The sequence below is a fragment of the Macrotis lagotis genome, chromosome 3 (assembly GCF_037893015.1).
Source record: "Macrotis lagotis isolate mMagLag1 chromosome 3, bilby.v1.9.chrom.fasta, whole genome shotgun sequence".
Lineage (NCBI taxonomy): Eukaryota > Metazoa > Chordata > Mammalia > Peramelemorphia > Peramelidae > Macrotis > Macrotis lagotis.
In genome coordinates, this window is record NC_133660.1 from 18,472,150 (window position 1) to 18,499,757 (window position 27,608).

General features: G+C 39.4%; 1 protein-coding gene across 2 annotated transcripts in view; it reads left to right on the top strand.

The window, feature by feature from the left end:
- TNKS (tankyrase) overlaps positions 1 to 27,608 on the top strand; it is a 207,598-nt gene that overhangs the window by 104,366 nt on the left and 75,624 nt on the right. For both annotated transcript variants that reach the window (XM_074228240.1, XM_074228239.1), the window contains exons 4-5: positions 17,126 to 17,162; positions 17,979 to 18,054. In XM_074228240.1, the coding sequence (XP_074084341.1) occupies positions 17,126 to 17,162; positions 17,979 to 18,054 (113 nt within the window). The remainder of the gene's footprint in view (positions 1 to 17,125; positions 17,163 to 17,978; positions 18,055 to 27,608) is intronic.

Here is a 27,608-nt window from a genome sequence, read left to right on the forward strand (position 1 = left end):
GAGAACTTGATGCTGTTGTTAGGAGTGTGGTGGTTATATTTTATCTTTTCTATCTGTTGCTTTGGGTCTAAAGAATAGTGTTCTCTGAAAGATGGAATGCCTCCTGGCAACAGGTCATCCATGCCCCTGGACAGCTCTTTATAATTCTTGAGTGATTTGCATCTGAGTGCGCTGTATTTGTTTTTTTTTTTTTCCATTTAAATTATCCCTTGAAAGTATCTCTGAACTCTGGTTCTCAGTTGGCTGTAGTATTTTAAGTACTCTGATCAGTTTTATCCTGAGCAGTATTTCTAATCTGGCCCAACCAGAGCTCTTCTGGAGTTGCCCAGGTTGGTCCCCATAGCATTGACTATTGAGAATCAACTTTGTTCAAGGTGCTTTGGAAGGGACAAAGGTGAATAAGGGTGAGGCCCTTCCTCTCTAGGAAGTTACAGTCTCATACAGAGTTGTTTGAGAAGGATTAGCAGACTGCTTTAGTTTCAAAAGAAGAAAGAACAATTGAAGGGATCCAGAAGACTGGGGCTCTAAGGGAGGGGTTCCAGGAATTGGTCTTTGGCCCTGGGATAGTTAAGATTTTATATCAGAAACTTGGTGGAGATTTTACTGTCATTTATTATGTACAGCTCCAGCTGGGAGGCAAACACTCTGAATGATGATGGGACAGGCTGGAATAATGAGTGATCCAGTTCCAGAAAGGTGCGTTGTAAGAGCAACAAAGATCCCATTCTGCCAATGGGTCCTAAGTCTCTTCAGGATTCTTGAGAGAAGGCAAGGTTAGGTGCCTAATGAGAAATTCAAATTCAAATCCCTGTTGGATTTATATTGATTTAGAAAAATCACAAATTTAACTTTCTTGTGTGGTATCATTATTTTGTTGAACATTTCACAATTACATGGTTGGAGAGTACTTGGTATGGTTCAGGAGTTTGGTACCACTAGTGAAAGGAGTTGAGGACTCCAACAAGTTGACTCAGGGCTCCTCACCTCCCATTACCCATAGCAATTCTCTTAAAGTTACAAGGAGTTTGCATTAAGGATGAAAGTTTTCATATTCTGGATCTTAAGGAAGGTCCAAAGTAGACCAAGACTAAATTGAAAGTTCAATATGGGCTAGCAGTGCCACTGAGCAACCTGAAAAGCTAATGAGATTGGGTTGATTATCATCCCTGTCCAGAACAAGAAAGTTGTTACTCCTTGCTCTCTGTTCTGTCAGTCAAGAAGTAGGAATGAAATAGTCCCTATGAGTACCTGCATATAATAATTGCCAGATAATTGGGGTTAGGAGGATGAGAGAAGATGAAGAAAAACCTCGTTGCAGCTCATGAGCTGTAAAAGAAATTAGAATTTTTGAAAGGGGAGATTAGGAGGGAGAATGTTTTGGACTGGGAGAATAGCCTATAAAGAGAGGGGAGGGTGGCTGTGGGCTACTGTGTGTGAGTGTGAGCACACAGGTCAGTGATATGGACTATACAGTGTCTTAGGGGAAGTAATGAATAATAATTCTAGGAGAGAGAGATTGGAGTCAGGTTCTGAATGAACAGAGGAGTTTTTATTGGATCTAGAAAATAACAAATAGGAAACTGTTGGAGTTTATTAAGCAGGGAATTGATATGGTCAGGCCTGTATTATCAACCATCATTTTGGTAGCTCTTTGAAGATTGGGTTGGAAAAAGTGAAGGACTGGTAGCAGGAAATCCAATTATGAGACTATTTCTGTAGTTGAATTAGGAGATGAATTGGAGTGGTGACTGTGTGGGCAGAAAAAAGGGTATGAATGAAGACTAAATTTTAAATGTTGATTGATTAGAATGTCTAAAAGTCTTCTTGAGTCAAATCAGAATGAAGAAAGGCTCTCCAACTTATTATAAGTTTGCTAGCTAAAGGTATTTTATTAGATGTGGAGATAGATTCAAAAAGATTTGGTACTGGTTGTATATGTGAGAAGAGTTTTGAACCTCTGTATATGGAAGGGAGTATTTAGAAGGGTGGATAAGGGAGGGATTCTTGGAAGGGTTGTAGGTTAAGGAGTAGCTGAGCAAGGTGGCAAGTAGAGGGGAATGAGGAATTTTGAACATAGTATCTAGTATTTATTATATAGTCTTTCTTGAAATGGAAATGTATTGCTTTATATTATGAATCCTGATAATTTTTTTTATTTCATATTTGTTTGAATTTTTTTTTTTAAAAAAGGAAGAAAGCACGGGTGTAATCCTGATCAATCCAAGGAAAAATAATATAAAAATACATATAAGTAATAAAGAAAGCCCATGATGAAGAAAAACATCTGAATTGGAAGACTATACCAGTGGTGGCTTTGGAGAGAGCAGTTCCTATTGAGAGATAAGATTGGAAGTCACATGGCAAAGGATTAAGAAGTGGAGAATGGGGGCGGCTAGGTGGCATAGTGGATAAAGCCACCAGCCCTGGAGTCAGGAGTACCTGGGTTCAAATCCAGTCTCAGACACTTAATAAATACCTAGCTGTGTGGCCTTGGGCAAGCCACTTAACCCCATTTGCCTTGCAAAAAAACCTAAAAAAGAAGTGGAGAATGGGGACCAGGAGAAGGAGGATCACTTTTTCTGGGAGTTTGTGAAAGGGAGGAATAGTCAGGGGAGGGTTTGTTAAGGTTGGGAAACACGCTGGGTATATTTAGAAGGGAAAAGATTTCTTGTAGTCCAAACCCATTTTACAGAAAGAAAACTGAAGTTTTGAAATGTTAGTGCTTGTCCAAAGTAACCTAGAGAGTAGGACAGAGCCCCCCTCCAAATCCAAACTACATCTAAAAATCCTGCCTTTTTTGAACTATGTAACTTTATCCAACATGGTATGGCAATCTATGAACATTACTTGACAGGGCATGAGAGTCCTGGTGTGATGGGCCAGTGTACTGATTGATTCAGTCCCTTTTGAAGGGTGGACCAATTGAACCCTGGGAGAACATCCTGTTTAGCAAACTTAGAAAATGCTGCCAGGAGGGTGGATGTGGATGGAAAGTTCTTGAGTCCTAAGAACTATGGGAAGGTGGGAGAGTAATAGCATAAGGAAAAAAATAGATCATTACAGGACTGGGGGGGCTCGACTGGTGTTACTGAATGTCTCCATTCCTCTTTGTACTATTAAAAGGACTGGCTCAAGAGTCTGTGGGTTGGGAGTGTAGATGTAGTCAGAAACGAAGATGATGTTAAAATAATACTTAAGATTCAAAAAAAAAAAGGAAAGGAAATGTTCCATGTATAAATGTGTAAATTTGGTAGGAGTAATTCAGAATTTGGTTTGGCAAGGCATGAGTGGAAAATAAGAGAAGGTGCCAAGAGATTCAAGAGGACAGGATAGTGTGGAATGAGTTAGTTATATTATAGGATAAAGATTGGGAAGGAAAGAAAGTTACAGCAGAATAGGTATGAGTACCGAGGGAAGGAAGGCGTTGAGATCTTGATGAGGACAAAAAATGAGTTTCCGGAGAATAAGGCTTTGGAAGAGATAGAATGTTAGGAGGCTAGTCTTAAAGAAAAAGAATACATAATGTGTGATCATAGAAGTAGGATGCATGTGGGTAATTGTGTGACAGTCCCTACATGTAAATGTTGGGCAATCATTGGAGTTTAGAGAGAACATTAATGGCCAGGGTTTGGGTGGAGATCAGGGACTGGTGGTTTAGATAAGTGACTCTCAACAGAGGACAGGAGGAGAGGTTGCTAAATGTGAGTGGCAGAGGGAGGATCTGGAAAGAATCACAGGGACCAGGCATTTGTCTACTGCCCAGTCAGAATCATTGGTGTTTGATGCATGAGGCCAGTATTAGAAAGAATGACTAAGGATGGAGTAGCTTGTGTGGAATTCAGTATCAGTGAATGCTAAAAGTTGTAAGTTGGTTTGATTTCAGAGGCTCCAGGGCAGAGCTGCAGAGGGAAATGGGAAGGGGAGGGAGTCAACTTGAAGTAGTTGGAGGTGAGAGTCTGGGAATCAGCTGGGATTTCTTATAGGCAGATTCATCCTCTCCGGCTGGGAAAAGTTAAGCAGTGGAAGGAATTGATTCCTCACAGGGAATGAGCCCAGACAGAAGAACTGGTCCTTAATAGCTGTGCAGAGAAGAACAAGAGGGGTTTGACGAGGACCAGGTTTCCCTGGAGCCTGTGTGGTTCTCAGACTAGAGGCAGCTGTGCATCACACGGTGCCTGGAGGGTCTCAGCCCCAGATTTGACCATATCTGAAGCAGGGGCTTCAGTTCTCAGTCTGTTGGCAAGTTCTTCTGAAACACTTCCTCTCTTCCAAGTACTTCCATTCCCTGTCATGGAGATGTATGGATATTGTTCAGAGAAAACGATTCCAGGGTTGAGGTTTTTGGTTTGGCTTTTGGTGTCATCATTGTTGGTGGATATGGGGGTAGCATGGAACGGGAGCAACTGAAGGCAACAGGAAACACTTGGTCTAGAAGGTGGCATTTGAATGGGGAGCTCCATAGAGAAAGGACGACTACAAAGTAAGAGACAAAGCCAAGGGAAGGGTAGCTTCCAGGCATGGGGCAGCATGTAGACAGGTGAGAGCAGGCCAGTGCTGTCTGGATTAACCTTCCAACATTATAGGAGTGCAAAGGTAAAGTGGGTCTGCTTAGAAAAGGCACTTCTCTCATCAAGACATCAGAACGTTTTCTGTTTAATTTTAAAGGCAATAAGGAGTCATTAGAATTTATTAAGTAATTGAGTAGCATTAACAAAAATCTCTTTAGCAGCTGTATGAAAGAGAGGGAAGAGATTTGGAGGCTAAGGGATCATCCCAGCAGGCAGGCTGCAGTTTAGGAAGGACTTTGATTAACTGGAGAGAGAGTTCAGAGTAGGCTCATTCAAGATGATGTAAACTTAATAAATGCTTTCTCTTTCATTCCTCCAGGATTCTAAATGGATGGTCTAGAAGGGCTGTGCCTAGCAAGAGAGGACTAGGGGAAGGGATATGGGTGTTGTCTTTTAAGCAATTGGAACAGCTGTTATGGAAAGGCAGAGTACACTGGTTATTCGTGGCTTGAGTGGGCCAAGCGAGAAACAGTGGGTACATTTGGGAAGAGGTGGATTTAGGCCAAACCAATGTTCCAGTGATGAATGAGAGCCTCCCCAGACTGGAATGGATTACCTTAGATTCTCTGTGGGTCACGTAAATGCTGGCCAGTCACTTGCTGAAAAGGTCTGAGAGAAGATGCTTGTTCTTGAGCAGGTCCTATGGATGCTGAGGTACCTTTTGACTCTTAAATCTGTGACTTAGATCCATGAAATTTGAACTGGAATAATGAATCTTAGAGCTCATTTGGTTTCTAGTTTTACAGAGGAGAAAATTGGGGCCCACAGAGATTATCTTTCTCAAGGTAATTAATGCTCCAATTACATTCTAAATTCAATAATCCTAGCCCTTCTGGCAGGACTGATTAGAGAGATGGTCCTTGATAGATTGGATAGGATTGACAACAAGCAGAAATGTGTGTAATGAATGCTATAAGGAACAAATGAGCAAAAGCAAGGAAGGTCTGTTTGGGGAAGTGTGAGCAACTTGAGTCTTACCAAAACCTATTGTCCATCAGTCAGACTGGGACTTTAGTCCAGTGCCTTCATTTTAAGGCTGAAGAAATACTGACCATGATATAAGAGCTAGAGTTCAAGACCAATATACCTATTCCAGTGTTCTTTGTCTTGTACCCCACTGCTCAGAGGATTAGAATTGTAAATAGACAGTGAACATGTTATTTAGCTGACTACCTGGCATTGATTGTTGAGTGTGGGAAATTCTCTCTTGATACATTCAGTTAAAGCTTATTTCAGGGGATCAGAGGGTTCAAATAAGTGGAAGTGATCTAGGATACCTCTCAGAGCTTGGGGCACCAGGGCCAGGGAGGCCATATTTGAGTTCTGTACTTTTGTCTAATGGACCCCACTGCTTCTAAGGTTATTGGATGTGACTTTAAACTTCTTGATATCTGTGGGTAAATACTGAGGTAGTTTAGAGTCACAGAGAGGTACGGTATTCCTTGAGAATCAGGCAGCATTTAAGACTCTGCTCTGGGCTCAGCTGGGTGCTAGGATTACAGAGATGAAACCAAGACATTACTTGTCTTTGAGGAGTTTACATTCTTGGGGGCAGAGGGGAAAGAGATCAATGTGAGCACTTAGAAGAAGATACCAATGTATTTAACATAGAATGACATGTTTTTTTTGTTGGGGGGGCAAGGATGACAAGCTAGTAACTGAAGGAATCAGGAAAGGCAAGGTACTCAAGCAGAGCTTTGAAGACTGGGGATGTCCTCAGAAGTTCACAGTCCACCATAACTGGATTTATGTTGTTGTTGTATCCAATTCCCTGTGACCCCATTTGGGGTCTTCTTGGCAAAGATAGTGGAGTGGTTCGCCATTTCCTTCTCCAACTCATTTGACAGATAAGTAAACTGAGGTGAGCAGGGTTAAGTGACTTAACTAGGAAGTGTTTGAAACTAGATTTGAACTCAGGAGATGAATCTTTCTGCCTCTCAGCCTGGCACACTTGATTCATTGCACCATCTAACTGCCACCTAGAATTATGGGTAGTCCTTACATCAATTATGTTCAATTTTTTGCATGTAAGACACTAAGATCAAAATATCAAATGTTAATTCATATTCTTTTTAAGGGCCATAAACAATGAGAGAAATCCTTTGACTCTGGTGGTCTCACAAACATAGGGTTGAAATAGCATCTGCCTTCTATACTCTGCATGTGGGTGGTCAGTCAGACTGGTTCTTTGGCTTGAGAGATGGGGGGAGAATTGCTTAATTTATTGATAAGGGAATTAGACTGGACTAGCCTCAAATAAAGTGGTATGTACACACCCACCAGGACATCCATCCCTTATCATGAAGAAGTCAAGGTTGAGAATTTTGACTTACACACAAGCTCTGTAACTTGAAACAGAACTAAGGATATTTATTCGACTTAAGAGTTTAGGTTTTTTACTTTGAACTTGAAACACATCTCCACAAGTCAGCATGGAACATATCTAGAAAAAAGATAGTTTACAAGCAGGGAGAGAGAGTGAAACCCTGGAGATTTTTGAGTTAGTAATAATGAATTATTATAGCTAGTCTTTAAGATTTGCAGGATCTATATTAACTCATTTGATCTTTACAGCAGCCATAGGAGATAGTAATAAAGAAACTGAGTCACAGAACTGTTAAGTGATTTCCCTGGAATGATTCAACTATCTGAAGCAGCATTTGAACTTATATAATATAAACAAAAATAATTCTGCCCCTAGGCCTTGAGTAGACAGGCGATTTGCTAAATGTTGGTGATGTTCAAATATCAGGGAGCTCTGCAAGGTCTTCCAGTCATAGAAGATGTTAATTTTTAAAGACAGAAAGCAGATGGAGAAGGGGACAGGTCTTTAGGATATGAAGAGGATGCTGGTTCTGACAGATCAAGATGAAAGCTTACCTTACCTGTCCATGGCAAACATGAATAAACCAATACAATTGATTTTATTGAAAATTGGATTAGTGGCATGTGGCTAGAACTTGACTTGGTTTCAGAAAGATCTGGAATCCTGTTAGTTGACTGTAGCCCTTCACTATAATTGGTAAGGCCCCCTCCCTCTTTTAACTCTCAGTTTGCAATCTCATGCCACAATGGAGAGCAGTCAGTCCCTAAAGTCTCTGGCTCAGCCCTCTGGTTTTTTCCTGTCTGTGGTGTGTTTGTACATATTAGTTTATTCCTTGAGAGCAGAGATTTTGTCTTGCTTTGTTGAATCTGTGTTTGGCACAGCAGTTAGTTCTTAGTAGGTGCTTAATAATTGTTTATTAACCTCTTAGTAAATGTCAGGTGAACTTAACTGAGTGGGAACCTAACCTATAGAAACTGCTAATAAATTTGGGTATGGAAACTTAGCAAGAAGTAGAAAAAAAATTTATTTTTACATTGGTTGGACAAAACTCTATACCAGACACCAATGTTCTAGGGGAGATGTGAGGTGTGAGACAGCAGTCCCCAGAGAATGCTCTTTATTGTCTGCTGTATTCCCTAGCATTTGTAGCTTATAAAGTTACCCAGTGATCTCTTAGTTGCCAAATCCAATGGCCTCTTCTCAACCTTGAGTGTCTTTGACCCCTTTGCAGACTGGGGGGGGGGGGGTTGTTTGTTTATTTATGTTTTTGCAAGGCAAATGGAGTTAATTAAGTGGCTTGCCCAGGGCCATACAGCTAGGTAATCATTAATTGTCTGAGATGGGATTTGAACTCGGTACTCCTGACTCCAGGGCTGGTGCTTTATCCATTGCGCCACCTAGCTGCTCCCTCTTTGCAGACTTTGACACTTTTTTCTTTTTTATTAATAGTATATATTATTTTTTCCACCAAAATGGTAGGTACTTTGTTATAGTTTCTACATGTGCTGTCATGTAAAACATTTCCATATTAGTCTCATTTGTAGAAGATGAGAGAGATCAAAAGGGAAAAATAACCACAACAAAGAATAAAGCAATTGAAAAAACATGCCTCAATTGGCATTCAGTTCTTTATCTGGATATGAATAACATTTTCTTGTTTCTTTTTAATTGAAATTTAATTTTACTTTTCCAATTACATTCAAAGGTAGTTTTCAGAATTCATCTATCTATTTGCAAGTTTATGAGTTCCACATTTTTCTACCACCCTCCCTATGGCAGTGAACAATCTGGTAAAAAGTTGGACGTGTACAATCGTGTTGAACATATTTCCATATTAGTCATATTGTGAGAGAGGAATACCATGAGAAAGAAAGGAAAAACATAAAAAGTTTTTAAAAGGTGAACACAGTCTGCTTTACTTTGCTTTCAGATAGTTTCCTCTCTTGATGTGATTGAGATGAGATGTGATTGAGATTGAGATGTGATTGTCCATAGTGGATCTCTCAGGGTTGTCCTTGATCTCTGGACTGCTGAGGGGAACTGTGTCCATCAGAGTTGATCATATCACAGTGTTATTGTTGTTAATGTGAACAATGTTCTCTTGGTTCTGCTCCCTTCACTTAGCATCAATTCATGTCAAGTATTTTGAGGCTTTTCTGAAGTCTGACCATTTATGCTTTCTCATAGGACAATAATATTCCATGATATTCCTGTACCATAATTTGTTTAGCCATTCTCCAATTGATGAGTATCCCCTCAATTCTTTGCTACTACAAAAAGAGCTACTGTAAATTCCCATTTTTTTTATAAATTCTTGGAGATGCAGACCTAATATTGATATTGTTGGATCAATGGGTATACTTAGTTTTATTGCTCCACATTGCTCTCCAGAATGGTTGGATCACTTCATCGCTCCTTCAATAGTGCATTAATGTCGTAATTTTCCCACAACCTCACTGACATTGCATTTTCCGTTTTTGTCGTATTAGCAAATCTGACAGGTATATGGTGGTACCTCATAGTTGTTTTAATTTGCATTTCTCTAATCAGTAATGATTTGGAATATTTTTCCTTATAACCCTAAAGAATATCCCTTGACCATTTCTTAATTGGGGAATGATTTGTAATCTTATAAATTTGATTCAGTTCTCTATATATTTTGGAATTGAGTCCTTTCTCAGAAGTACTAGCTGTGAAAAATTGTTTCCCAGTTTCCTTTTTTCCCTTCTAATCTTGACTACTTTAGTTTTATTTGTACAAACCCTTTTTAATTTAATATAAACAAAATCCCTCATTTTTGCAGTTTATAATGTTCTCTATTTCTTGTTGGTCATAAACTCCCCTCTCCATAGATTCATCTTGTTCTTTTAACTAGTCTATGGTATCACTCTTTATGTCTAAATCCTATACTCATTTCAACTTTATTTTGGTATGGGGTATGAGATGTGGGTCTGTCTAGTTTTTGCCTTTTTGTTGAATAGTGGACCCTCTTCTCTTCTTCTATACTATTTTGCTTGATTTTTCAGCTCCCATGGATTTAATTATATTTATGCTGATGATTCTCAGATCTACCTATCTCAATCTCCCTTCCAGTGACTTCCAGTTTCACATCTCCAATACAGCTCAAACTGGATGTCTAATATCTTAATATTGTATTAAATATGACATTTCCAAAGCAGAACTTATCTTTTCCCCTAAATTCTCCCCCATTCCTCCTACCTGCATTATTGCTCCCTCATTCCCTCTATCCAATATGGTGCCAAGACCAGTTGATTTCACCTCTGTAGCATCTTTTTAATAGTCACCATTCAGGTATATGCCTTCATCATTTCACACCCAGACTATGAAATAGCTGCAGAAAAGACTCACATCTCTTCCCACTCCAGTCCACCCTCCACTTGACCACCAAAGGGATTTTCCTGATTCACCGTCACTTAGCTACTCAATGAACTCCAATGGTTCCCCATCACCTCTCAGACCAGCCCCTTCCTACTTTTCCAAGAAATGTCAAGTGTTTGAGATCAGATTTGAACTCAGGTCCTCATGACTGCAGGATCTGTGCTTTGTACCACCTAGCTCCTCCTTCCCAGACCTCTTATACTTTATTCCCAGTCAGTTATTCCTGATCCAGAGACAAAAAGTACGGCCCTCCAGTCATGTTCTCTGGTTGTTCCCAGACTTGGAATACTCTCCATCCTCATCTCCATCTTTTTAAGTCCCAACTAAAATCCTGCCACTTATAGAAAGCTCTACCCAATCTCTGATTCCAGTGCCTTCCACCTGCAACTTGTTTGCATGTTTCCCTAATTCTTTTGTGAACTTCTGAAGGACTAGGGCTGTCTTTGGCCTCTTTTTATGTTCCCAGCACTTATTTAGGCCAGTGCCAGACTCAGAGTAGATGATAATAAATGTTTATGGATTGATTGAGCCATCACTGTCTCTAAAGACTTTTGCTGCTGGGTATCTGAATGCAGCCCTACTTGCTCATTACCAATCAGTCTGTGGAGCTTAGTTTTGTTCAGGCCTATTTCAGGGATGGGTTGTGCTTCTCTGGATGGTGTTGAAAGGAGACCTTAGGTTTAGAGCCAGGATGACTGTGGTTGAAAGCTAGTCTAGATTCCTTGAGGCCAGTTGTTGAACTTTTCTGGCTGGCTACTGGTTCTTCGTCTGTACAATTTGAGAAGATGGTCTTGAATGCTTCTTCTAGCACAACCCAATAATGATGCATCATTTTATTCTTGTGTATCCCAATACACTATTTCCTCTTGGAATTCAAAATGACTGTTTTCATGAAACATCCTTAATATCTAGACAAGTAGATTTGTCTAGATGACAAGCCATTCAACCCTCCTAGTCCTCAGTTTCCTTAATAAGAGGAAAGCATCTTCTGGTTTGGTCCTTTCCAAATCTAGAATCTAAGTCTACAACATTTCACATTGTTCTCCTATCATTTTTAGTTATTAATGAATGATTTGTATTTTTGTCAGGCTTTACTACATTAAGAGAACCTATAATTCAAACAACAATCTGAGATAGGACTAACTTTATTTGACAGTGATGGACTCAGGATACTGGCCTGACTGAACTTACATACCTGGGTTAATACCAGTGTTTGGACCCACCATCTACTAATTTTTTTTTTCTTTTGCAAGACAATGGGGTTAAGTGGCTTGCCCAAAGCCACACAGCTAGGTAATTATTAAGTGTCTGAGGTCTGATTTGAACTCAGGTACTCCTGACTCCAGGGCTGGTACTATATCCGCTGCGCCACTTAGCCGCCCCCATCTACTGATTTTTAGGTATTGTTTTGCTTTGGACCATACTCTCCATGCTATTTAAATTAGGAGGCACAACGTTCCTTTTGACCAGGAGGATGATGGAAGATACTTGAAGAAAGGGCAAAAAAATTCTGAAAATGAAATTAATAGTTCCATTTTCTGTTTACAATCTAAGTGCTTATTTGAAATGATTTTCTTTAGTTTATAAGTTTTATTTTGGCATAATTATTTTGGTTTTGACATAGTTAAGAAAATTGAAGTTTTTAAAGTTATGTCTTAAAAGGATTTATTGATATATTTTGTTATTCCATTACCTACATTACTAAATATATCCCTTTCACTCCCCTATGTAATAAATAATGGGATAACTCTTAGCAAGGAATAAAAGAAGTCAGTAAAAGGAATAATTGATAAGATTTATATAATATTTTTAAAGCTTATAAAACTTATTGCAGATATGATCTCATTTAATTCTCAGAACAGACTTATGAGGGAGCTACTATGCTTAATCCATTTTTCTAATTAGGAATCTGAGGGTGAAGAGGGTAAGTGATTTGTTAGGGAAGGGGGTGGGCTGGTACATGTTTGAGGTGCTTATTTTGAATCAAAGTCTTCTTGAGATTTGGTCTGATGGGTCTCTGTGCCTCTCCCCACAAGCATACGTCCTCTCTGCGGTTTCTCTTCTTATGTAGTCATTGTAATTTTGAATGTGCTGTTTTCTGATTCTTTTTTAAGTTTTTGTAGTCATTATGCTTACTACTTTCCTGATTCTGCTCAATTTAATCATCAGTTTTCAAAAAGTTTTCTTTCATATTCCTATTTTTTTAACATTTAAGAAAATTTCATGTTTATCACAATTTGTGTAGCCATTTCTTTTTATTTATTTAATTTTGTAGGTGGGGGTAGCACAGTGGAGCTACATGACTTGCCCAAGGTCACATAGCTACTAAGTACGAAGTATAGTCATTTCTTTTTTTTTTATTATAAAGATTTTATTTATTTTGAGTTTTACAATTTTTCCCCTAATCTTACCACCCCCCCCCCCCAAGGCAGTTTGCCAGTCTTTAAGTTGTTTCCATTGATTCAAATTGAATGTGATGAGAGAGAAACCATATCCTTAAGGAAGAAACAAAAGTATAAGAGATAACAAGATCGGACAATAAGATAACAGGTTTTTTCCCCCTAAATTAAAGGTAATAGTCCTTGGTCTTTGTTCAAACTCCACAGTTCTTTCTCTGGATACAGATGGTATCCTCCATCGCAGACAAACCCAAATTGTCCGTGGTTGTTGCACTGATGGAATGAGCGAGTCCATCAAGGTTGATCACCCCCATGTTGCTGTTAGAGTGTACAGTGTTTTTCTGGTTCTGCTCATCTCACTCAGCATCAGTTCCTACAAATCCTTCCAGGGTGTGGTCATTTCTTAATGAATGGATATCTACTTTATTTTCAGTCCTTATGACAAAAAGTATTAATAAAAAAAACATGGTGGGGATGGTCAAACTTAAAGATTGCTGTCTTTAATTTGCTTGAAAAATGCCTGGCAGTGAGATCTGTGGGCTAAAGGGTAAGGTTCTTTAGCCAGTTTTTTAGCATAATTCTAAATTTTTTTTCAGAATGTCTCAGCCAGTCTCATGGCTCCAATCAAAAGTGTAATCCTCCAGCCCCATGAACTATCTATTTTCATCTTTTTTCAACTTTGACAGTATGCTGAGTATGAGATACTGTCAGACTTCCAAGTTGTTTTGACTTGTATTTTTCTTCCTATTAGTAACCTGGGACAGTCTTTCATATGAATGTTACTAGTTTGTAATCCTATTGAGAAATGTTTGTTTATACTCTTTAACCATTTTTCCAAGGGGGAATGTCTCTTACTTTTATTTGTAGCATAATGGTCTCAGTTTTCCTATATCTGTTGGGCATTTGTTCATTTTTTTCTAAATCATTATGGCAGGTCCCATAAGTTCAGATCTCCTCACAAAATAGGACAGATAATTTCATTGGCAGAGGGACCTATCTGATTAAGGAAAGGTGCTTCTGCCTACATAGGCCAGGCCAGTCCAGCCTGAGAGGTGCCTAGAATTAGGAGAAATAAAGTGATTCACCTTAAAGATACAGCCACTATCTAGATGCCTAGTTTGGAGGCTGACTTTGTCTTCCCCTTGGCCATGATGTAGTCACTAGTGTCAGATGGACCCAGGGTTCCTGTGCCTTCTTTTAGCTTCCCCCTTTCTATTTCTTTGTATTTCTTCTGTGTGCATTATGAATGTAATGTGTTTGCAGAAAAACAGAAGATTCTTGAGCATGGGATATGTGATTTATGTGTCTCCAACCCCAGCCCATGTAAGAAATACTTGTTGGATTGAATCACAAACAATTAGACAGCTCCTTTCACATCAATCTTGTCATCTTTTTTGGAGAATTATCATAGAAATTTGTATCCTTTTTCTTTTGGGGGGAGGGGCTACTTGCCTATTTTTTCATCTCACTTAGTTTCCTCCAATCAAATAAAAATATTTTAAGCCATTTATTTTCACTATCCCTGGTTGCTCTTATCTTGACTGTAATTGCCTAGTTTTCTCCCTGGTTGATCTATTGCGAGTTTTTTATCTGTGTGTTATTACAGAATATAAATGCTCCACAGAGCATCATAGTTGTAGCCAGAATATTTTCAGATCCTCAGCAAACAGGAAAAAACTGGAGGTTGAATGATTAAAATAAGTTGCTCAGATTTGTTGTCAGTGTGTGTGAGAGGCTTTGAATTCATTATGCTTCTGGTTCCTGAAATATGATATGTGAAAAATAGTTTTTGCAGTTGATAGATGGCGGTCCTCGGGCACCAGACAGTGGATGTTGGAATGTATTGCAGTGATGGTGATTAAACTCGAGACTGCAGAAGACAATGAACCAAGAGTGACTTTCACCCTTGTTTAAGCCTCTTGCTTGCACACAATTGTTGATTACTCAGTGAAAGCTTAGATTTGGGGTTTGCCTCTTTAAACCAGCTGTCTCTGCCTGTGTCCAGTACTTGCTTGACAGATTGTGGCAGATGCTGTCAAGGAAGATTTTTGGCCAAGGTATCCGGAATCCTGGAGGATACCTGGATCTATAAGCATGCATCCTAATTCCCTCCCGTTCATTGTTTGGGATCTATTTCTTCTTTTGTGACTTCATTATATCTTAGAATACACGGTGTGTTAAGCTCAGTGGGACTTTGAAATCTCATCTCCAGCACAGAAATATATACACTATGTTATTATTTCATAGAAACATTTATAATTTTGCTGAGTTTATATTAGCATTATTTTACCCTGACAGTTAAGATGGGGTTGCTATTGTCCTCTAGCATTTTAAGATAGCTGAAGATTTCAGCTGACAAACAGATTTCACTTGTAGACTTCACATCAGGTTTGTTTACTTCATTAAAGTTGTATCTGGTTTTCAGGAAGGCCCTTTTCATTACTTCATTTTATAGCATGGGCATCAAACAAATGAATTCAAATTCTGCCATCTTGACCCACTTGTACTTGAAGCAACTCCTAACCCTTTTTGGGATCTCTGGCTCCTCATCTAGAGAATGAGGAAATTGGACTGGAGAAAGCACTCTTCATCCTTTTTTGTCCTCGTCCCTTACGGTATGGTGAAGCCTAGGGAGCTCTTCTCAGACTGATGGTTTTAAATGCATAAAAGAAAACTTGATTTTATTTAAAACAGCAATACATATCAATTTATATTGAAATAGTTTTACAAAAAACTGTGTCCCATTCAAATTCAAGGACCTCGTGAAATCCCACTTGTAGACCTTAGTCAGAAAGACTGGATCTTGCATTTGAATCCTTCTAAGAAAGTTGCTCTGCATTCTGAACCCATCTACTTGGTAGACTTTCAGCTAGTGAGACTTGTCCAATGTTGAAAGAATTTTTTTTTTTAAGATTTTTGCAAGGCAGTGGGGTTAAGTGGCTTGCCCAAGGTTAAGTGGCTTGCCCAAGGCCACACAGGTAGGTAATTATTAAGTGTCTGAGGCCAGATTTGAACTCAGGTACTCCTGACTCCAGGGCCAGTGCTCTATCCACTGCGCCACCTAGCCACCCCTTGTTGAAAGAATTTTAAAGAGAAGCTGGTCTGGCCATGATATCACCCCAATCCATGGGGTCCAAGATTATGGTTGAACTTGGATCTCTGTCTGGGCATACTGCATCAGATTGCAAATTTGAACCACACATTTATTTAAATGACTTTAATAACTACTCTTTAAATGATGGGAAAACCTATAGTTAGAGTTCCAGCATCTTAAACTAAATCTTAGTCTTGTGGCACCCCAGAGCCAGGTGCAGACAGCTACTTGGCCAGGGACTGATGGAATTTGGCCACATGGGTGGGTGCTCTTGTGCTGTAGTCCCAGAGCCAACCATGGAGCATGTCTGAAGGTAAATGGTTATGTACTTGTACAAAATAACTTCTGTTGATGCTATTTTTTTTAGAATAAAATAACCTTTGCTGTATATTTACTGTCGTTTATATTTTAATGTTGTAACCAACTGAGGCAGTGTATTAATGCTGAATCACAGGCTAGTCCTGATTTCTCAAGAGATACATTTTAAAAGAATCCTTTGTCCTTCACATGACATCTTGAAATAATCCTGGTAGTTTGAGTCCCCTAACCATTTGGCTAAAATTATTATGGTCAGTTCAAAAATCCATTCCTCCTATTTCATGAAAAAAAAAAATCACTGAACCTGAATCTCTTCATTGGAAGGCTATGGTATCTGCCCAGGTAACAAGAGGAGCCTGCTTGGCCATTGAGCTTATTAAAGGATCGCCCATGCCTACCCCCCAGATTGTCCTGGAGCCTCTGTTAGAGGCAAAGACTTCTCTGCTTCTGCTATTTACAGTTTACTTAGGGACTCTGAAGCCCCTGCCTGGTCAGTTAGAGAGTAACCGTGTTAAACTAACTTTCTTTGTCCTTTCAAATAAATCAGGAGTGTGTTTGGGGGGAGGTAAGAAAGGGAGAGTTTTGAAGACAGTTGTAATTTGTCCTCTAACGAGCCACACTGTTTGGCTTTTGCCTCGGAATTGATTATGCTCCATGAGTCTAATGTGACAGCCTGAATAGAAGGGGGGAAGGGACATTGTCTTCCGCTGGCCTGCTGTTAGCAGAGGGGAATGTGTTTCTGGATCCAAGATTGCACATTCATTGGTTGTCTGAAGCAAGCCATTTCATCGGAGGATTGGACAAGAAGCTGCGTCAATTTGCTGCCGGTCTCCAAGGCACTGGTGATGCTGCCTGCTTCACAAGCTGGCTCACGTCACGGCTCCATCACCCAGCGGGGTGTGGACTCTTTTTTTTTTCCCCTCTCGTTCTTCCTCTGTTTAATTCTGTATTTGCTGTCTGCTGCATTTCTTCATCTATCTTCTGCCAAATGCTAACAGCATGATATTTTGCAATCATCTAGGTGAATACAAGAAGGACGAACTCCTAGAAGCTGCTAGGTAAGTGATTTCATTCAGTTTTAGTGAATACAATGCATTTGAAAGGAAAAATGGGATGGGGGGCACTGTATACATTTTATGTTATCACTGTCTTGCTTTGACCATATAAAATAATATGGTTAGATTGACCATTATGGTTCTGTAGACTTGGTCTTTGTTATAAATGGGTAAGGATGGTTAATGAAATTATCTTTCAATATGGTGTTGGTTATAAGCATTATTAATTAGATTGGCTCATAAGGTGCCAGCGAGCCTTAAGCCTCTTAGATGCCTTGGATTTTAGAATCAAAGGGCATATTAAGAATATGTTTCTCTCAATTCCTGTGTCTTAAATCTTTATTTTCAAGATGTTTTTTTTTTTTTTTTTTGAGATTTTTCTAAGGATAGCCCGAGTAGTGAGTATATGGCAAATATTCATTGTCAGGAAAAAAATCTTATTCCTCTCTTTTGTTCTTTGAGCTTTTAAAATTTAACCACTAGCTCTTTTTCCATAGCATTTTATTTATTTTTCCAGCTCTAATGCTGTTGATCACATGATTAGCAGTATGAAGTTCATTTTGATCATCAAGAAAATGGCTTTGTGCAGCTCTGTGACGGAGGTGCCCAGAGCCTGAGGCTCTAGGACATCCTGGAATAGGAGCTATGAGAGGAATTATTTGGAAAAATACTGATGACATTGGAAAATACCAATAATTTAGATCCATGTGGAAGAAATAATAGCAAATAGAGATGATTTTTTTTTTTAGTCAGAAGAACACTGGTATATGGCCATATAAAACTATTTTTTTTTATGGATTGATTGATTTCCTTTTCTAGGAGTGGTAATGAAGAGAAACTGATGGCTTTACTGACACCTCTAAATGTGAATTGCCATGCAAGTGATGGGCGGAAGGTAAGTTGATTAAAAATAGAATATTTTAGTTCTTAAAAAGGAAATGACTAAAAAGAAGATAATTAAATCTGAATCTTAATTTGTTGTCTTTTTAGCACAACATTCAGTGCACAGTTATGACAGATTTTGGGAGCTACTCAAGTAGATTTCAAGGAAGTCTTTCCTTTGAAATGTCAAGCATTAAAGACTATTTCTTACCTAAAACCTCTGGACTTGTCAATAATGAAATCCATACTAACATGGTGCTCTTTTCCACATGTGCTGATGGAAATTAGAAAATAAATGCTTCCATACTATTGCTAGCTTATTTTTAGATTTTATTATTCATCTTTCTCCTAATTTGCAGTGGAAGAAAGATTTGTTTTAGCAGTAAAATTTGATTTTTCAAGTTGAAGGTATATCTTTAAGAATTTTTAAAACTCATACTTTTACATATTCTTATTTTCTTTAAGATTTAGTGTTGATGTGTTGAATTAAAAAAAATCACAACATCTTCTAGATTAAAGGGAATAGGTTCATTAAAGGTTCTTGTTATAATTTTAATATACTGTAGATAAGGCACAATTGATTGCTGTCTAATCTATCCCTTTCATGTACTACTGTGATGCTTTATTCTATCATAGTTGTTAGGAACTATGTCTACAAAGTTTTTCTAAGGATTTATAATGTAAACCTCAAGAGCTTGGTACCCTGGACTGTCAGAATTTAAAAGATAATTGCTACTCGTGTCTCAGAAGGTTAAAAGAAAGATTTTTCATTCTTAACTTGAACTCCTGGCTGTTGAAGAAAATCATCATGTGCTTTTCTTGGAAAAATTACTTTATTTGTGAAGCCATGCCAGGAGCACCTTCTCTTTTAGATAGTATAATGAATAGCATCTTTAAAATGATGTGCTATTATTTAAAGAAGGGAATTCTCTTGTTTTTTAAAAATCCTTTTGTTTAGACTTAGTTTTTCTTGATCACCTTTCAATTAATTCTCATGAAAGTATGACCTTAAGGAGGCCTTCCAAGGGTATAGAAGCAGTCTCCTTAGATTCATAGAAGCTGTGGGGGAGGGTAGAGGTGGTCTGGGGACCTTTTCAGAATGGTGAGTTGGCTCTGTTTTCTGGGAGTTTGAACTGAAGCAGAAGGTTTACAAACTCAAAGGACACTTGAAGAAATTGGGTTCAACTCCCCAGGGCCCAGAGAAGTTTTACTGGAACCTCACTGGCAGCTAAGTGCCAGAACCAATTGAACAGAGGAGCTCTTCTGATGCCAAGTCTAATATTTTTCCTGCTGCTCCATCAACAATTTATTTCCATACTTGAAGCTTCTGGTTCCTCTCAGTGGATCCTTGCAGTCAAGTTGACTTTTGGTGACTCTCAGAAGGTTAGACTGATTTCTGTCTCATGAGCTTTCCTGGGGCCAGCACCACCCTGTCTAGGACCCAGATCTATTTCAGAGGCTGCTTTTGGACCTCTGGCACAGATGAGGTTTGTAATTCGGGGCAAGGCCCCTCACTTTATGGAGCCTCATTTCTTCCTCTGTAAAATGGGAATAATCCTTACAATGCCTAGAGCCCTTGGTTCACAGAGCTGTTGTGAAGTTGGAATGAGAGACTGGGTAAAATCTCTTTCACCACCTTCAGGTGCTAAGGGCATGGGAGGAACTAAACTTTTCTCAAGTGTCAGCTTTTGGAGAGCCTTGGGTGAAATGCACAGGATTCAGTAAGATCCTGTCCTTCCCCACGTGGAAAGAGACAATTGTCATACACAATAGAACATGGAAAAGGCTCCAGCCTGGAAGGAGAATGAGCTGGCTCTTCACACCTGATATCAGTTTATAGCTGCTGTCCAAGAACTTTCAGCTGTTATTAGCCACAAGTCTTCCCAAGCCAGTTGAAGACCTAAGGAACCCAGCCCTGTGTTTCCGTTTGTTCTGTCTTGTATCTTAGTTCCTTGTTCAGCTTCTTTTCCTTTCTCCCCCATTAGATTGGAAATTCCTTACAGGCAAGACCATATCCTACTTATCATTGTATTCTGCAGATCTCAAATACTCAAAATTTGTCAAATGAATGTTTTTTCTCTGAGAAACAAGAGTCCTTGATATGTAAGAAAAGAACCATCCTTTTAAAAAAAAATTAAAATTTAGAGCATGTAGGGAGGAGTGTCTATAAAAATGTTTTAAGTTCAGTTATTTTTGGCATTTATACCTTAGTTAAAAATGGCAGGTTTAGTTTGATCTTGCAGCATGTCTCAATTATTTACTACAAGACTAAAGAGAGCTAGTATGTTTTTTTTAATTCTAATACTAGAATATTTTTCCAGTAATGTGCTTTTGCTTATTATCTCTTTAAAATTGAATAGGAAAGAAATTCAATCCAAACCTTCACTGAGCTTTATTGGCATTTACTTGACATGGAGAATCAATTAGAAACATTGCTTTATATCCAAAGGAACTTTAACTTTTTACAGTTTTAATTGAATAGCAGTTCAATTGCTCCTTTGCTTTCCGTGCTTCTGAGTTCCCCCAGTTATTCAATCCTGGATGCTAGTAGAGACCGGGGCCATTGTTACTGTTTGGACAGTGTCCCCTTCGTTTCATTGTCGTCTGGGCCATGAGTCTGTCACAGTAAAATGGACAAGCAGTTCTAGTTACTAAAATGGAGTGTCATCCTTGAAGGTCTTTCTGGAAAGCTCTTTCAGACCCTCCATTTAGGTTGTGTGGAATTAGGAATCCAAATTTGGCATTGAAATGAAAAGATGCTTCACTTACGCTAGACGTCTGCATTTATGTCTGGGGCACAGAACTGTCTCAATTTTAGGTGTTGCTTTTCTCCTTTGCTTGCCAACACTATCACTTTCTAGGCTGCTGTCAGATTCTGAGCTTCATAAATAACAATTTCTCTGTGGTGTAGGCCCAAAGTGCACCTTTGATACTGAATTAGGAGACAAGGAAATTGGGTGTTGTTGTGTGGGCTTTTTTGTTTTTCAGATCCCTTTTTATGTAATAAAGCAGGATTATATAGTGACAGGATAAGTTTTAAATAGTCTCTAATTCTGTCTCTTCAATGCAGTGATTATCTAATTAGATAACATGAACTATTCTTCTCTTTGTCCCCCATAGACATTTGTTTGTCTTACCTTTAATGTTCTAAAGATAATGACTTAGAACTATTAATTCTTTTAACTTTATGCCTTTTATAATAATTTTTCTCAGCAGTCATCTCATGAAAAGCCTTATACATACAAAGCAGTCACCTTTTTTTCACATTTCTCAACATTTTCTCCCTTAAGGCACTTAAGTCTAAGTAAAAATAGTTTTGTTTTGGGTTTTTTTGGATATTCTGAATAGAAATCGACACTTTGGGTAGCTAGGTGGCACAGTGGGTAGAGCACTGGCCCTGGAGTCAAGAGGACCTGAGTTCAAAACTGGACTCAGACACTTTAACAATTGCCAAATTGTGTGACCTTAGGCAAGTCACTTAATCCCATTGTCTTAAATAAATACAATAAAATAAAAAAATTTTAAATGGACACCTTTTCTGACAGTTATGAAGGAGGGGAAGGGGAGGAAGAGTATGGTGAAAAGAGGTTACTTGTCTTGAAGTCTTGCCACCAAGTGGCAGTCTGAGGAAGGAAATATTCTAGAATGGATTTCATTTTCTAGAATGAGAAGTTTCTTCTTCTTAAGCTCCGGAAGTTCAGGAAAGGAGCTGGGTGGGGCAGGGTCCACCTCCTGTGGAGCGTCTGTGGAGAACCCCCACACAGAGGGCAGGCAGTGCCGAAGAGGAGGACATATGTGTGTGGGTGTCACAGGTGGTTTTAGGTCATGGAAGGATAAGTCTCTGGAGATCCTGAAAACATCTGGTGGAGAGAGAATGAATGCTTTGGGGTTCATAGTTCTGAAGAGAAGATAGGAGAGACACACACAAAGACTCTCGTCATGTCTCCTCCAGTCTTCTGGGCTTCTGTTTGTATCCCTTACCATTTAGCAGAACACCTGGCCCAGGGTATGAGCCTTGCCTTCTTAGAGGAAGTACTCAGTCCATTTTTTTAGTTTAGAATTTCACATTTATGCTTCTTAAAAATCTCTTGGAACTGGCCCAAAGCCTTATGAATATCACAGCATTGCAGATGGTTTGAATTTGAAAGGATCTTTTGAAATCGGGAGTTCTTAAGTTATTATTGTTCATTTTGGTGACTTTCACTTTTCTTGGTTTGCTTTTTAATCATCTGTATACATATTTTTATTTTATGGATATAAAAAGCATGATTCTAAGAGTGGGCCTGGGGTCCAGCAATTCAACCCAAGGTGCATGACTGGATGAGGAAACTGAGTCCCAGAATGGTAAATGATGTCTCTAATGGACTGGGACTTGGGCCTGAGTGTGCTGGCTCAGGTTCGAAACCCCTTTCCTCCATCCCCCCCAACCACCCATTGGAGGAACTCTGATTTAAGAGTAAAGAAGCAACAGAAAACTCAAAACTGTAAACTAAGACCATGGGCTCTAGAATATATTTAAGTGCCCAGGTCTGTTGGTTCCCCAGGACTCATCATAAGGGGTCTAATAGATAGCTGGGCCATCTCTATCTTGAGTATCTTCTGAATCCAAGTCTCTGAGCTAGGAACTCTGGATAGAATGAGTCAGGACTTCCTTTCAAGAAACTCCCTCAATATGGGACAGAAACAGTCAGTGGAATTCAGGGTTAGCTGAAGCCTCCTTTGGGAGTAGCTTTGGAGCAGATGTCCCCTTCTCCCTGCTCCCTCTCACTTGTAAATGAGTTAAGGTCTCTAGCTCCTTAGGAGGGTTTACTTACTGCAGTGGTTAGGAAGGGACTTGTACTTTCACATTTGGCATTCCTCAGACTCCTAACTGCTAAATGTCTGTTAGACATGGAGAGGTCTGTACAAATGCTCCTCTTTACCCTTTTCATTCGCTTCTTTATTTGATACATTCCATTTTTTGTTGAATACGGACTAGGTGCTCTATCGCTCTTATTGCAAATCCTCCTTCAAGCCTTCTAGGCCTTTTGTGCAGTCTGAGCCAACTTGGGGCTCTCCTAGACTGCCTTCTCTGGGCATCCATATATTATCAATGACTGCCCAATCAGGAAGCCACTATGCATTTATCAGATTCCTTTGTGTATAATAACTGTTACAAATGAAGGTGTTTATATTGACATTTTACAACATCTTACTGAATTTCAAAATATTTCTGCTTGGGCAGTTATTATTTGTAGGCACTACTCTAAGGAAACCTAACACCCCACCCAGACTGGGAGAAAAGAGAGAGAGAAAGTTGAGAATTTATATTTAGATGTTTGAAAAAGTTATTTTAAATGTGAATCTCCTATAGCCTTGGAAATAGCTGTGCTTCCCCAGACACCCTGCCCCACCTCCAGCCATTCTCCCCCTTCCCTTCCACTTGATCCCCACCATCATCTAGAAAAGCAATCCCTGGGCAGCTGTTTCCTTGTAACTGCCACTGTGGGTGCTGCCTGTCCTATATCCTCAGCAGCCACAAGCTCCTGAAGACCCAGGAAAAAAAAGTTCTTATCAACTCAAATCCTTGGAATCATGACTGGTTCAGTAGCAGAACCTGATTTGGTTTTATAAATGGAAGGAAATCAAAGGGAGATGATGCATGATACATAATCATCTGCTTTGCCAACTACATCCTCTGGACTGTGGGACCTTCCCATCCACTGTGCCACTAAAACCTCTGATATGTGTTGTCTTTCCTTGAGGTCAGGGATTGCCTTTGTTTTTCTGTTTATATTAAATACTTTGTTAATATTTCTATATATGGAACTTTTTCCTTTCTTTGATCTCTTCAGGGTACCAAAGGGCATAAAAAGTTTCATCACTTCTTAGCTGTGGTTGCTTTCTAGAATGACTGAATCAATTCCAGGCCCCAACTCCAATCTAGAGTATCAGTCTTCCCGTAGCCCCTCAAACAACTGCTTTCTTTTTTTAATCACTTTTGCCAATCTGATGTGAGATAAGAATTTTAGAGAGTTTGTGAAATTAGAGTTTTAATTTGCATTTCTCCTGTGATGATTTAGGATTTTTGGGGGGGCGGGGTTGCTGTGGTTGTTGAGAACTACCTATTATATAGCCTTTGACCAATTATCTACTGAGGAATATCTTTTCCTTATAATTTTAAGTGCCTTGGTTTTGTTTGTACAAATTCTGCTTAATTTTATGTAAGCAAAGTCGTTCATTTTATCTTTTACCTCTGTTTCCTGTCTAATTAGGAAGACTTTCTGTATTCATAGTTGCAAAAGATAATTTCATCCTTGCTTCTCTAATTTGTTAATGATATGACCTTTGAGAGCTAAGCCATGGATCTATATGGATCTCACCTTGATATATGGTATGATATGTTGGTCTGTGCCTAATTTCTGCCACACCTCTTGCTTGTTTTTCTTGCAGGTTTTGTCACATTTGGGGGACCTTAATACAGGAGCTGGAATCTTTGGGTTTACTGAACACCCTGGCTATATTGATTTCCTTCTTTCTGTATGTGTTGTGTCTAATTTGTTTATTCAGGTAGCATTTAAAATAGTACATTAAACAGTGCTGAAGCAGTTTTAAACAATTTAATATGGTAATTGAAAATGAAGGAAAATAAGTGGGATCTAAATCTGAGACTTGGTAACTTATGTCTTCTGAATTTCTTTTTAACTTTCTTCTTAGCTGTTTCTGGTTTATATATTAATATCCCATATTTGAACAGACTATCTTGATCAGAAGGAAACAAAGGCCTTTCTTCATTCCATTCTTCTCCCTTTCCTACACTTGAATTATTGATAGAGGGCAGGAAGGGATCTTTCAAGTTTTTAGACCAGCCCTCTCCTTTTACAAATGGGAGCCAGAGGGTGAATCTGACTGGATTGTGGTCACACAAGTAGCTGAATCAGGATTTGAACTAAATTCTTCTTGAATTCCAAATTCCAGTCTTCCCATTCTGCCATATATAAATTTTGAGGTGTCTGAAGTGTGCATGTGTGATTTACATGGAATGAGGAAAAAACATTGAGTTAGAAACAATGTCTATGATTGTTTCTTAGAGTTCCCATCCTACCCCAATTTCTCTTCCACCCACTCCCATCCCTGTTACTAGCAGTTTGCTTTTTTGTAGAATTAGGTAATAGAAAAAGCTGTATATGTCTGTGGTACTGGACCGCTACACAACAGAGACACTTCAAAGTGTAGTGTCCCATGAGCCAGGAAATGCCTTTGCTAAATAACTCTAATGTCACTTGCTGTGCCACAATCCCACACTGAGAGGGATTGCTGACAAACTGGATGAGTCAATATCCCAAGGGATCTTCTTAGGCAAAAACACCGGACTGTGTCTTCTAAGATAAAGTAGTCTTTAGGAATAGCTTGAATATAAAACAGTAACAATACCATGTGGGAGGATGACAGGTGCTCTGAAAGTGATCTGTAAACATGACTGCTATCTTGGGCTGCTTGAGAAAGGGTGTCATTCTTAGTCCTAATCCCCCTGTAGTCTGCCCTTAACCAGAACCATCTGGAGTATGGTATTCAGTTCAGGGCTCCATAGTATAAGAAAACCAGCAATCAACTGGAGCCTGGCTGGAAGAAGGACACTGGAGGGTCAGGCGAAGGTACTGGAAAGACTTTTCTTGTCAAGTGGAGACTGTACTCATTCTGTTTAGCAGCAAAAGGTACAAGGAGACATTGAAACTTGGGGTCAAGAAAGCTTTCACCAATGAGTGCTCTCCTCACATGAACTAGACTGGCCAGCTACATGGTCTTTGATTGCCCCTCTGGAAAGCTTTTAGACAGTGCCAGATCTTCACAAAGATGGGTCCTCTGTGTTAACAGTGGGGGCATGTCTTTGATGTCCAGTTTGGTCTAGACAAGTCCCTTGAGCAGCTCTACTTCTAAATTTGGTTTGGGGCGGGGCACACTTCTTTGTTACCACCTGTCTTTTTCCTGCATAATGTTGGTTGAAATACCCCAAAGCAGCTCTCCTCTACTTTCTTCATCAAACCTATCTCCTGCTCTCTACCTTGTCTAGACCATTCACTACAGACTCTGTCTTGTGCCTCTTCTTCATCCCCCTTCAGTCAACTGCCTTCTTCCACACTCTTTCATTATGTCAAAATTTGATTGCCTAGTAAAGTTCATCAATATTGTACATCAGTTCCATGATAGTATGCAGACCCGGTTCTGGAAAGTGGATGATGCTCTCAAGACTTCCCACTCACCAATGGAATGAAACAAGGCTGTATCCTTGCTCCCATACACATAACCTCAAGGTCAGCTACCACACTGATGGCAGATTCTTCAACTTGAAAAGGTTACAAGCCAAGACGAAAATGGAGGGAGTGTTGGTGCATGATCTTTTGTTTGCAGATGATTGTGCCCTCGAAGCAACCTATGAAGCTGAGATGCAACAAAGTATGTATTGATTTTCTACTGCTTATGCTGATTTTGATCAAATAATGAACACCAAGAAAACATAGGTGCTCCATCAGCCAGCACTATACTATCCATACATGGAACTTATAGAAAATGGAGAAGTTTTGAATATTGGAGATAAAGTTCACTTGGCAGTGTATTTTCCAGGGCGGTACACATTGACAATGAGGTTGACACAGGCATTGCCGGAGCTAGCTCAGTATTTGGAATTCTCCAAAAGAAAGTGTGGGAGAGAAGAGGTATTAGACTGACCACCAAACTAAAAGTCTACAGAGCTGTAGCGTTGACCTCATTGCTATATGCCTGTGAAACCTGAACAGCCTACGGTGCCATGCCAGAAAACTGAATCACTTCCATTTAATTTGCCTTAAGAAGATTCTGAAGATCTGGCAGGAGAAGATGCCAGACAGAAGGTGCTTTTCTTGAGCTAAACTGCCTGATAATCCAATACTACTACAGTAAATGCAACTGCAATGGACTGGACATAATTATTAGAATGGCAAGTGTATGCTTGCCAAAAAACTATTTTATGGAGGACTTGCACAAGGCAGGCACTCACAGTGGGGTCAGAAGAAGTGATACAGAGATACCCTGAAGGTCTCATTGAATAATTTTAGAATTGATTTTACAGCATGGGAGACCCTAGCACAGGACCACCCAGCATGGTGTGCCCTCCTCAGTGAGAAAGGTAAAATGAAAGCAGCTCAAAGGAAATGTGATATCCGTAAGTTTAGAGAACCCACCCCAGGTGTTCACTTGGACTATCTGTGCCCGACCTGCGGTAGAGCATTCCGAGCTTGTATTGGAATGAATTACCACAGTCTGACACACTGTCATTTGTCTCTGATGCAATGATGTCATTTTGGGCTTCTTTGGTAATGGAGGACAAGAACCAATCAACCAACCTCACTCACCCCTTTGTCCCAGGGATCCCAACCCACTCCACTCCTCCAATGGATCACCCTCTCTCATCTCTACTCTTTTCAGTCTCTCCCTCTCTTCTGGTTCCTTCTCTGCCCCCCTCACTTAACCCTTCCAACTCTGCTTGTAAGTTCCTGAAAGAGACCAGCTCCTCTCAGAGCTTTGTTTCTTTTGAACCACCTACAGTCCAAA